This window comes from Glycine soja, chromosome 4, assembly GCF_004193775.1.
Source record: "Glycine soja cultivar W05 chromosome 4, ASM419377v2, whole genome shotgun sequence".
In the NCBI taxonomy this organism is placed as follows: domain Eukaryota; kingdom Viridiplantae; phylum Streptophyta; class Magnoliopsida; order Fabales; family Fabaceae; genus Glycine; species Glycine soja.
Window position 1 is genome coordinate 45340553 of NC_041005.1, and position 13850 is coordinate 45354402.

Genomic DNA, 13850 nt, shown 5'->3' on the forward strand with positions numbered 1-13850 from the left:
TTATTATTAATTAGAAAATATTATTTTTAGTATTATTTATAAAAAAAAATTAATTTTTTTTAATTAAACATTTACTAAATAGCTAAGTATTATATCAAAGAAAGGCTAGTTAATGCGGAAGAAATTCGTGATTTACTAAAAGAAGTATTCGTGTTTATGGTCAAATGGAATTTGACTTGCAGCAAAAATATTTTACTTTGACGACTTATTTTCTAAAGCATATTCTTGTATTGGAATTTGTAAAGATATCATTTTTTAATAGAAACTTAATGTATTTTTCATTGAAAATAGACTATTATGAATAATAATAAAAATTAAGTATTTAACATAATTATATGTTTAATACTAGAATTAGAATTTGATCATATTTTAAAGACAATATAAGAATTTTCGATATTATAGTAAGTTTGCTGCAGTGGATTACAAATTTGTCGGGAATATGAAAAAAATACAGTAAATTTAGTCATCATTAAATTACAAACAGTTAAAATAATTCTTATTAATTAATTAGTGAATAAATCAAAAACAGATAAAATAAAAAAATGAATAAATTTAGCTCAAATAGAAGGTCCACGTTGAAAATGTATGGATGCTATTATAACTCTAAAGTGCATGCTTATATTACAGAGCTGTTATACTTTATAGTACTTCATTTATTTATACAATTTTTCTAGAAATAAGGATGTCTTAAAAACCAATCCAATACAATGGGAAAAAGCAGCACTGGATTTGCGTAAATCCCACTTGATTGCTTCACCTTCCTCCTCAGCATCTCTCATAACTTGAATCCTAAGTATGATTAACACTCTTTCCCTCTCCCCCTTTAAATCACCTCACTTTTACCCTCTCCACACATAGCAACAATAACACTGACACATTTTCCACCCTCTCCTCCTCAAAAAAACGTTTCACTGACACAAGCACACGGGCAATGTCTCACTATATAGAGCCACTGATGACCACTTCTTCATAGTTCAGAGAGCCTTCTTTCTCCATAATTTAGAAAAACTTTCCTTTTGTGTCCTTTTTTTCCTCACTTTCCTCGCACACATGGGTCGCCATTCCTGTTGTTTAAAGCAAAAACTAAGGAAAGGCTTATGGTCCCCCGAAGAAGATGAGAAGCTTTTCAACTACATAACCAGATTTGGCGTTGGCTGCTGGAGCTCCGTTCCCAAACAAGCCGGTAACGTATTATATTCTACCTCCTTTCCTTTTTATAAGAAACAAGTTATAGTGTATTATTTAAATTTAATTAACACTCATTCTCTCTTCTCATTAAAAGAAAAGAAAAGAAAAGAAAAACCCTCACTTTATGAATATTGCAGGACTCCAAAGGTGTGGAAAGAGTTGCAGATTGAGATGGATAAACTATTTGAGGCCTGATTTGAAGAGAGGAATGTTCTCTCAACAAGAGGAGGATCTTATAATTAGTCTTCATGAAGTTCAAGGAAATAGGTATAATTAAATACATAGAATTACAAGTTTAATGATGATTTCTATTAGACGATAGTGTAAAATCATTTTAAAGTGTCAGGGTATACACCTTTTTCTCTTGAATTAATGTTATATTATTTAATACTAGTATGTGTTATAATGCTCTGAAGTACTTATTAAAATTAATGCTTTGGAAGAGTTGTTTTTCAAATGGTTATTTTTGCAATGTCAGGTGGGCTCAAATTGCAGCTCAATTACCAGGGAGAACAGATAATGAGATTAAGAACTTTTGGAATTCATGTTTGAAGAAGAAGCTAATGAAGCAAGGGATTGACCCTGCAACACACAAGCCTCTCCTCAGTGCTCAAGAACACATAATTATAAAGGAAGAGAAGGAAACCATTTTGGAGACACCACCACCTATGTTATTACCAATGTCTCAAGGGATTTTAGCTTCCTCACAAGAGTCACCACTTGTAGTGAACAATTCAAGTTACTGTGATGGTGGATTAAATGTAACAGAAGCTGCTTCAAGGGAAGTTTTCATGAGCAAGAATGCTGCTTTAGACCCTTTGTCCTACTTTGAATTCCAAATGGGTTACAACCCAATAAGACAATTTGATCAGAACCATGTGGGGACCAACTCAAGCTATGGATTCTCCTCATTGCCGTGTCTGAATAGTTCTTCTGATCACGGGAACGTGTCGGTGGCGGCGGAGTTTTCAGATAACAACTCAGCTTCAAAAATCAGTTCTTTGATGAAGGAAAGTTCCAGCAATAGCTCAAGTATGAGTGTTTATCCAGCTGGGGGAGGGTGTCAAATGATGGAAAATGCAGGGTTCTCATGGGATGGTGAGAACGATAATACTAAGATCGATCCTTTGTTACAGTTCCATGTCAATGTGCTAAAATCTGAAGAGTTCAAGACAAGTTCGTGGCAAGAAGAGCAGATTCTGACTCAGAATTTGATAGATTTCACTAACTATCCGTTAATGTCACTGTCTGAGGATCTAACCGGAGCAAATTTTGATGTGTTCCAGCAGATGTGAGCTGTAAAAAATTCTCATTTTCTTCTTCTTATTATTCTGAGTTGAATTTTTTGAACTCTTTTCTTTCTTTCTCTTGTTGAAAGTTGAAACGACCAAGATAGAAAACAATAGGAAGATGTTGATAACAGGAAAAATTGTAGCAAAAGATTTGAGAATTGATGAGATGATGATCTCCCCCCACTCCCCTCCGGATATCTTTGTTTTTCCTGTTGATGTATCTGTTTTCATCAGCAGAAGTTTGGATGACGATTATTGCTGATTAATGAGTGAAGCTAGCAAATTTTTTTTTGTGATCCTAATCTTTTCATGTGTCCATTCACAACTCTTTTATCTTAAAAAATAACAATTATAACTCAGCATTTCATCATATATTATTTTCCCTCCCATATTATACTTTTCTTAAATTATAGTCTTTGTGGTGCTACTTTGGTTGTCTTCCGTGGAGAAGCGGGTCAAAGACTCAAATTATCAAATATGATGAGGGGTACTTGTCACATTGATATTTGCTGCGATGCAGGCATTCTTCATAACTCATGGGAAGTATATACGATAGACAGGGATATATGATGTTACTTGAGTGGAATCGATGCGTGGAAAAGTCTCTAGTGATGTTAAAAAAATCGATGAAGGAAGAAAATCCGTACGTACATAAGAGAACGAAAACGCCTTTAAAAAAGAAAATTCCATGAACCTTATTATGTTACATCCATTATCCCACGCGCTCGTACGTTTGTTGATATTAAATGTACTAATGTACACACACGTATAAAATATGAACGGTATGGTGAGCATTGGTGAAGATATTAGGATTGATACATATATATTGAAGCGCTGGCATAGCTTGAAATATATAGGTTGATTATTATCGTGGCCTATAGTATTATGTGTTGTTGCTGGCATATGATATGATCCAGGCAGCACCATGCATTTTGTGAATATAATCCCTCCAAAAGGTTAACATTGGCTGCCCAAGATATGCATTATTGGAGAGAGAGATGATATATATAGCATAGGTTATATATATATTAAGGTGTAGGTGTAGGGTCTTCTCATATGATCATATATACACGGTTCAAAAGTGATGTCCAAATTTGTACCTGTTTGATGAAAATCATCTTTAATTATCTGGCACCAAAGACTTGCCCCCAACACACAATGGATCACTCGTCAGCGCCATAACTTGGTGCTTATGAGGTATATATATATATATATATATATATATATATATATATATATATATATATATATATATATATATATATATATATATATATATATATCCCATTTGATATCTACGTATTCAAAAATTAATAAATTTTATTTCGTATTGTTCACAAAATTTTGGATCGTCCTTTTTATCTCTGATTACTCGATAATTTTTACAAACCCAAATTCTACTTTTTATAGGTCCAAAAATTCTTTCACAAAATAATTCATCTTTTTCGGGTTTATTAGTTTTATAGTATAGAGTTTTGTTACCTCCTCCACTATCTCTCCATTAGGTAGGACTTTTTTTGCCCAAACACTTATTTGTTGAGGAGAAATTGATCCTATATATATATATATATAACTTGCATGGAATGAAATTAACAATAATGTGGGATGTGGGTGTTGTATGTGCATATATATTGATATCCGCATCATTATATATGTAGCTCTCTTCTGGATTCCGACAGGTTCGAGAAATTATTATTATCTGAGAACGTGATTGTATATTTTATTGCTGATCAATTTGCTGGCTATATATATATATGTCACTGTTATAGAAATCGATTATGCAAGTGATAATATAACACAAAATAGATGTTTGTAAAATTGATTAAAAATGAAATTATTTTATAAACTTAATTTTGATTAAAATTAAATTTTAAATGTGATTATTTATGTTTAAATGTTTTGAAAGAAAAATTGATATAAAACTTAGTACACATTTTTCAATCTAAACATGAGCTTTTTTTTTTTATCAGTTTCAGCCAAATGGAGGTTTAGATGCATTTCATTCTTTTGTATGAATCACTTTTCTTGTCTTTTAACAGTTTAAATTTATTTTGCCTTCTTTATATTATATGTATGTATTATGATAAAAAAAAATAAAGATTATAAACAATCATTATAGAAAATATAAATTATTATTTTTATATAATTGTATAGCAAAAGTAAAATTTACAGGCCATGATTTATTTATATATAAAATCATATTTAATTGATTAAAGATACTAAATTAATTTGAAGGTTTTAATTTTTATCTATATTTTAGGAACAATTTTTTTAGCACTTTCCAAAAAACTTTTGTCGGCACAGTTTTCACTGTTAATCCGTTCTATCTTTTTAGTTCTACAAAAGATAAACAATTTTAAGTAACCGGAGAGATTAAGCTTCCACTCAATGACACCATCTTCCTAAGAAAAAATGGAAGAATAAAATGTCGTAAGTTTAATTTTGCTGCTGTTAAAAAATTAATAAATTAATAATTAGATAAAAAAAACTTTAACTATTGATACATATCTACATGCAAATAGTTAACATTCAATTAACTGTCAAGTGACAATCAACTTACTTGTTAACCATCAACAAACTAAATTGGTAAATTAAATTATAAGAGAATTAATTTAATAAATTGAGATAAATAAAAAAAGTATTTTTACAATTAATTTTTTTTCCATAACATACGAAAGAGGAAGTACAGTGGCCCGTATCACTCACATGCTCCTATTTTGCTAGACACCAAATTAAGACGGCGAAAGCCACTTGTCTATAATTTTCAATCAGAAAAGGTAATTAATATTGAAGCAGCTAGCACTTCAATGATAAGTTCCTGATTAATATATACTCTCATATAATATTACCTTAAAATTTTAGCTTATGATTGATTAATTAAATAGCTAGGGGACAATGTAACAAAAATATCAAATAATGATAACTCTAATTATATAAATCACTCAATTATGCATTTAATAAACTTGTGCTAGGACCAAGGTGATATTATAGAACAGACTAACTAGTTCCACACTCAGAGGGTGGGAACAGTTCGTTATCTTTTAAGAACGCAGTACCTAAAATAAACTAATCAGATTTATTTAGTTTACTAAAGTTTATTAGTTGTGATCATCGTGTGTATTCAATTCGCATGTATAGATAAATAGAGTGAGAGAACTTATAAATTTTAGGCTTATGGAACTTTTGTTGCTGCTATTTTTTTAAAATATGTAATTTTGATCCTCTGACTTTAAAATTGAGATATTTAGTTTTTTTATTTTTTAAAATTTATAATTTCATTTTTTTTATTTTAAAATAGAAACATTTAATCCTTCAATTTTATAAAATTTATAATTTTGATTCTTTTATCAAATTTAAAAAATATTCATCAATAAAAAATTAACCTAACGTGATCTAAATTTAGTGATGTGATATAATATTATTTAGTTAATCTATGTTGTAATCAATGTTAATATATTAACATTCAACACTTTCAGTAGTTTGATAAAAGGATCAAAATAATAAATTTTACAAAAATGAGGGATTACATATTTTTATTTTAAAATAAAAAGAATAAAGTTATAGATTTTGGAAAATATGAAGACTAAATATTTTTTTAAAAATAAAAGAACTAAAATTGTATAATTTTAAAAATAAAAGGATCAAGATTACATTTAAAACTAAATTTTAATAAGCATTAAGAGTCAATGTTGTCAATTATAAAATCGATCTCAAAATCCTATCAAGTTGTAAAATTAAATTCGAATGAAAGTGTCTTATTAGAGTTATAGTTAGTGATCAATACTATTTTTTCTTATTCAAAGAGAGATTTATAGTATGCATGCCTTATAAAAAGGAGAAACAAAAAATTAAGAAAAAGAAAAAAGAAATGTATTGCAAAGGACATAAAAAACAATTCAAACTCTCACAATTTATATATATTTCATAATGAACTAAATTGACTTAAGAGGATAACCTATAGCTGGGCCCTGTCGATAGAAAGAGTACAAGACTTTAACTTTTTACAAACATTAACTTGACTAAAAAAGAAAGGGAATTTTAATTTGAACTATTTTTTAGGAGTTTTAATACTTGACATAAAATATGATTATTTTTATTATAAACGACAATTTTAAGTAAAAAAAAAAATATTATATCTTTTTCTTAAAAGTAAGTACTTAAATAAAAATATATATATATATATATAGTTGGGCATAGATAGTAAGAGTACCTTTACCCTACCCTGAAATATTGGGACACCAAAAACAAAACATCTCAATTAGTGACAGCTCACGACAAGAAAAGTGCATAACTATATCGTATTTGAAGTGCGAAAATTGATCTCAAGCTTAGAATTATCAATTATACCCGTTTCTGCTTAAGCCACAGCTAGCATGTGCTGTTCATGCGCAATTACTAGTGATGAGGGGTGGAAATAGGTCAGGTCAGGTTTTGAAAGGCCTGAGCCTAGCCTACGATGAAACTTTTATTTTGGTTCGGTCTGGCCTTTTTAAAAGTTTTCTTCACAATAAATATTTAATATTTTATGGAGTAGGAACGTAATAGGAAAGTTAAAAAAAAAGGAAAGTCAATCAAAATAATGAGAAATATAAAAGGGCACATGACTCAACTCTAATTTGTAATTAAAGTCCTTGATTATAGAAATAGAAGTTATCGAGCAATAATGTGTAATCAAAGTCTGATAGTTTAAAAAAAAATAATTGTATCCAAAAAATAATATTATATATTGATACCCAAAAAATAATATATATATAGGTTGGCCTATCAGACATATAAGGCTTTTTAATAAGCCTAAGCCTGGTCAATTTAATTTAATAGGCTTTTAAAAAAGTCTGACCCTACCATTTTAATTAAATAGGTCAGTTCAGGTCAGACTTTATGTAGACCAGGTCGTAGACCCCTGTAGGCCGATCTGGCTTATTCCCACCCATACTAGTGATCATGCCATTGCCATTGAGCAAAATTAACCAAGTATTTTAACACATATTACTGCATAGTGCTGAGAGCATGAGATTAAACTTTTTTCTTTCACTTATCATAATTAGAATCTTTATACTTTTAGTAGCATTTCAACATATTTTTAGTAGCATTTCAACATATTTCTTAGATCTTTAAGTATTGGTTTAACTCAAGCTTAAAAGACTAATTTCTAAGATAAGAGTTACCTTTTATTTATACACTTAGATTTGATCACATTCTTTTATGTAAAAACAATACATCTCAATCTCAAGTGTAAAGTTTATCAAATCAGACATCTAGAAATGATATGATAATGTTCCAATAGCAATCTAATAACGAATAACATAACAAATTTAATAATACTTAATATGATACACTTTGATACATATTAGAATATTAATTTAAATTTAATCCTATAAAATTAATTTATAAAATGAAAATGATCTTTTACTTTTATATTTCAATTTCACCCTATCATTTAAATTCTTTCACCAAACTCAGTATATATCATCAAATGACTCACATTCATATGGAATTATAGTTCATTTTATCAAAACTATACATTACTAATGAGTTATATAAATTAAGTACCAAAGCAAATTAATTTGTAATGTGTCACGTTATATACCAATTAATACAAAAATTAAGGAAAAATATAGCCATTACTTTAATATTTTTGCCTCTGAAAATGATATTTTAATTTCTTATTATAATGATAATATGTTTATTATGTTATTTTGTCTCTGATATTAATATTTCCGCAGTATTTATTTAAAAATAAAGGGCTAAGAATCACTGTTACTAAAGACGCGCACTGCCGCCGACTATTTCATAATATTATCTAAGGCCTGCATAATAAATGCATTATTCCACCCATATAATTTATTCATTTTTCACAAATTAAAATATCACAACTAATGATAGTACAAATTAATAGCTATTTTTAACAATATAAAATATTAAGCTGAATTGCAGCCTTTGCTGCTGCTGCTGATGTGTATCTAAACGGACCAACGTATAACTCGTCTGCTAAAAACTATTTAAAAGTTAAAACTTTTAGATTTATAATTTCTTTGTAATTTTTATAATAGTATTATTTATTTTATTTGACATTCTTCTTAGCACTCTCTAATGTTAAAAAAAAATTATACAAAATTTGATGTACAATTATAATTTCTCAAACATGTAATTTTGCGAGACAAGATGACCATTAGAAGAAAGATGCTCTAAGCAATAGCATGCTCACACTTCAACGTTGTGACGTTATAGACAAATTACCAAAGGTTCTGCCGCCAAGGTATGAGAAGTAAATCAAAAGAGATTCTGATTGCGGAGGTTGTCACAGTCAAAATCATTAATATTAATTAGATTTCTTAACAAAATTAAAGTCAATAACATCGATTAATGCTAACATTAAGTTCAAGATATCATATGATTAAACCGCTGCTAAACCTTAATTGAGCGTGTGAAAGCATTTCTTGGAGGGTCTTAGTGAAATTCAAACGTAAACAAAACTATATTACTAGACAAATTAATAGCCCATTAATTGTAGTAATGAGTATTATACTACATGCCGACGCAGCTGCTGGCTAGCTGAGGAGCACCATTTTAGAACTTCATGATAAAAAGTAAAAGTGTTAAATTTACAAAGAAAACGAGGTAAAAAGGGAAGAAAGATATCAATGATAGTCTACTAAAAGAAGAAGAAAAATAATCAAACACATTTCATTGAAGTGAAAATAACTTAATACTATAAGCCTTTCTTGGTCAACTAAAGGTGCGGTCGACAAGAAATATTGGGATGCTTTTGCTAAATAATAGACTTTAAACCCGACAAGTTCTAACCATATATGATAATAAAGGGACATCACAGGATACTGTCTCATAATTGAAAGGAAATCAATGAAGAAAAAATGTTTATGGTGTTAAAGCCCCTTTCCCATGTCCCTCGTTGGTGGTCAACTCAACTCTTTTTAGGGTAAAAAGTAATTCTTCTGAACTAGCAAGATCTTTATTAAGGCTTCAAAGTTGAACTTTGTCACGGCCTTAAGGTAAGAGATATTTGAATTTCTCTGCTTGTTCATTACTATCACCTGGAGAGAGAGAAAAACTATCACCTAAACATTTAATAATTTATACTCATTTTTAAACAAAAAATATCCTAGGAAAGAAGTACATGCTAGTTTTATCATTTGTTAACCTAATTTATTATTATCATTTTTAGTAGGATCTTTTTTCTTTATCATTTTTTATTCACAAAATTTGAATTTGAGACTTTATTTAAGGATATGTTTAGTTTAATAAAAAAAAAATGAAAGGATATAAAAGAAAAGAAAGAGAAAAGAGAAAGAAAAGGACTGAAGTAAAAAGTGAGATGATTGTAAAGTTGTTTTGTAGGAATGAAAATAAGAGAAAAGAAACTAAGTATTTGTATAAAATACCATAAATATCCCTAAAAGAAAAAATATACAAAATAAATGACATTTTTGTTATTTAATGTTAAAAACATCTCATTTTTTGTCTAGCCTCATATATAATTTCAAAACTTGAATCTCTTGTTAGTCACTTTTAAAGCTCATATCTTAAGTTAATATATAAACACTTGAGAAAAAGTTATTCTAGACAATCTAGGACTTTACTTTTTGAAATACCTCTGAAGAATACAAACAATTGTAAGTTTCATGTAACCACCTGAAACGTGAAAGCTGGCACTTATTACTTTAAACTTAGAAATTGAGTGTATTTAACATAAGTAAGAAGCTACTATTTATAATCTTGCTTTACACTTCTTCTAAAGCTCATTTAGACGTTCATAATAAACATGATAGCTAACTTGATTTCTTTTGCAATTGGCATCAAATCATAAAACTCGATGAATAGAAAGAAAATTAAGTTAGGTAGAGACCAATGATGCGTGGTGATTGGAGTTGGATAGAATGCTAAAGTAATGCGTTGAACTTAACCTCAAGAGTTTGGCTTCTAGATATATGGACCCTGCCAGGGGGATGATGGGAATGAATATGTCAAAAACAGATTCTCACTGTCATTGGGAATGATCAATGATGGAACCTTAGGCCAAAGACCTAAAGAATATAATTGCAAGCCCTAGTCAGAAGGAATATCGATGATAGATTGTAACAATGTGTGATTGAAACAACATATTCCCTAGCATCATTACGAGATATCTTTAACGATTGTGTTTGACATTTAGGGACTCGTTTGTGGTAATATTTGCAAATAAAGAGACAGCTTTTTACTGAATGAAAACGGCTTTTTGGCTTAAAAGTGATTATGACCCCTTAAACACACAAAGGAAACACACCACTTTTTTTTTCTGTTTCTTTTGTTGTTTTTATTATTACCGGGGGGGCTAAAACGATAAAGTGAACAAACTTGAAAGTACATAAAGCATTCCTTAATTTGAACGTCTTAATAATGGCTTCTCATCAAAGATAAGCTACCTGTTGACATCTATCTGGAAATGTGTTTTTCACTGATTGCGTTTCCTCATAAAGTCACGAAACTTCTAATTACGTATTCAATGCGTTTATGAGTACACTAGTTTTTTCTTTTACCAAATTTTCTAATGATTCGGTATGTTTGAATTAAAGTTTACAAACTTTAAGTTTAAGTTAAACTTAAGTTTGTAAAAACAATCCAAATCTTCCTTTTGTAAAATTGAGTTTCAAGACAATTTTCATCTACAAATACACTTTAATTAGAAGTAACCAAAATTAATTTCCTCTCCAAAAATACGTTTAACATCCAAAATTACTTTTTCAACTGATAATCACGATCTTATTTGATTTTACAAAATACTTGTCAAGTGGACGTTGAATTTTTAGCTATTTGGTGCATACAGATACTAGTTTCCCCAGCCCGTACCCTACCTTGACATCCTTTAGTAAGGCTTGAGGCAACTAATTTCATGATTAGGTAACGGGTTACTATATAACTAGATTTTTAGCCCATTCCTTGTACGAATTTATTTAAATTATATGTTTTATATTTATAGTTAGTTTTTAAAACATGTGTACATAAATAAAAATATTGTTTTTTAAAATATTTAGTAGTATATTATATATAGTTACATTAAAACTGAGAGAAAAAATAATTATATTTTTAATTGTACAATTCTAAACTTAAACAATATTAAGCCTTTTGAAAACTTATTCTTTTTCAAAGTAATAATAGTGATATAAGACTTACTTAAAAAGCATAAATTATATATATATATATATATATATATAAATATTTAAATTTGACTATTTATTTTTGTTATTTTAGATATTATGTTAATGTGTGCTTGATTTTTCTGTGTTTATAATTAATAATTTTTAAATGTTTCTTATCAAAATTAAAATTTATTTTAAATTTTTGGAAACAGTGTAATTAATTTTTAAGTTAAAATATAATTTTGGTCCCACTAATTTATTCAGATTGCAATTTTAGTCTTCAACAATTTACAATAGAAACATCTAGTTCCTGAATTTTGAAATATTAATCACAATTTTGGTCAAATCATTAATTTTGCCTAAAATAGAGACATTCCTTACACTTAATAAATTAAATTATTTTTTGATGTATCTTAAATGAATATATTAAGACTGGGAATAAATTGAGTAAAAATAAATAAATAAAACATATGTAAAACTAAAGATTTGAATAAAAAAATTATTTTTTAAATTGAGGGACTAAAAGTCTTTCTTTTAAATCGAAAGACCAAAATCATATTTTATTCTATTTTTTATTATTAAAAACATAATTTTCAATTTATTTTAAAATATTTTAAATAATTTTGAATATATTAATTTTAGTTATTTGATGTTGTTGAAGTTTTGAGCTGATTGACCTCATTGCATCATAAGTTGAACGCTCCCAATTAATATAATGAGATTTGTGTATCATTATTAAATTTTATTGTTTTTGTTTGTGAAATATATTTAATAACTAATTTTCTTTAAAAAATTATCCTAATATATATATATATATATATATATATATTAATTTCAATCCTTAATTATTGGTAATATAATATATTAAGAATTACTTTAATTTTAATTCCATATTTATAAAAACTTTAATTTTAATTATTATTGTTGGTCAAATATATTTTAATGTAATTAATTTAAAATTTTGAGCATAAGTAATAATATAATATTTAATTTTTCTATTTAATAAAAAATTATATAATAAATAGTATATTGTTACTTAATATCAAATTTATTAAAATTATGTAGTAATAAATAACATTAATGTGGGTTATTTTATTTCTTACTAGTTACTAAATACAATTAAATTCATTAAATTCTATTACATCATATCAATAGTTATTATAAAATTGAAATTTGATCAACGACTCATGAATTTTTAAGTCTCATTTACTATATATAGATATAAATATAAATATAGACTAATACGCTGACTTGTGCATACGAGTTTATTATTATGTTATAAAATTATGAATTTCTTATTTTAATTTATGTTTATTTTATATTATTTAAGAGTTATAAAACATAAAACCTAGAGTATTGATTATAAATAAATAATCTAATTCAAGTTTTTAAAAACTTCTTTATACACACATTTGATCATAAAAAAATTAGTTTTTTTACAAGACAATAAAAATTAATTTAAAAAAATTAAAATATGTCATAAGTTTATTAGGCCAAGTAGAAAATTGTTTTCCTTTAATAAGTTTGATTTGTTTAAAAAATTCAAGGCCTAAACTTATCCAATTACTTGTTGCTAACTATTTTCAGGTGGAATCTAAACTTTCTAAAAATCCGTTTAACTTGTTAATTCATTTACAAGTTTGCTTCATATAAAAATAGTATATGTTATTTCATATTTAAATATTTATTTTACATCAATATGTTAACTTGAGACATTGGATTTTTTTCAAATATGTTTATTTTTTTCTATAATTTTTTTTTCAGGTTTAACCCTGAAAATGATTTATTTTTTCTTTTAGTCACTCTAAAATAACTTTTAATGATGTGACAATTTTAATCACATAACACTTATTACATGAGATTTTTATAACATGATATTTAATGATGACATTATTCATTAGCCATGACAGCACTTAATAGCAACTTGTGAGGACAAAAAAGAAATTAACCGAAAAAAGTGTGTATATATATATATATATATATAAGTGTGAAAATTATTATAAATAATTAAATTATAAATACTTAAAATATATTTAAATCTAAAAGGTTAGAATAAAAATTATTATATTAAAGAACAATAATTCAAATTTATAATATAAAAATTAATAGATTTTATAATGATGAAATTAAAAAATAAATAATTTTATTCTATATAACAATTGATATCCAAATACCATATCTAGCATGTCATTAATTGGGGCCGAGCTTCTTCATCATTTACCCAAAAATATAACTA

At 27.2% G+C, this 13850-nt stretch overlaps 1 protein-coding gene across 1 annotated transcript; it reads left to right on the forward strand.

The window, feature by feature from the left end:
• Positions 1–808: 808 nt before the first annotated feature.
• Positions 809–2782, forward strand: LOC114409863 (transcription factor MYB86-like). Its single transcript, XM_028373504.1, has 3 exons — positions 809–1183; positions 1326–1455; positions 1667–2782. The coding sequence occupies exons 1-3, from the start codon at positions 1051–1053 to the stop codon at positions 2481–2483; spliced, it is 1080 nt and encodes a 359-aa protein (XP_028229305.1). The 5' UTR covers positions 809–1050; the 3' UTR covers positions 2484–2782.
• Positions 2783–13850: the final 11068 nt, after the last annotated feature.

Excerpts from the sequence above, each read along its gene's own strand:
- LOC114409863 (XM_028373504.1), top strand. The coding sequence starts at position 1,051 with ATGGGTCGCCATTCCTGTTGTTTAAAGCAAAAACTAAGGAAAGGCTTA. Across the intron at positions 1,184-1,325 it reads CTCCGTTCCCAAACAAGCCG|GACTCCAAAGGTGTGGAAAG; the intron begins GTAACGTATTAT and ends TGAATATTGCAG. Across the intron at positions 1,456-1,666 it reads CATGAAGTTCAAGGAAATAG|GTGGGCTCAAATTGCAGCTC; the intron begins GTATAATTAAAT and ends TTGCAATGTCAG.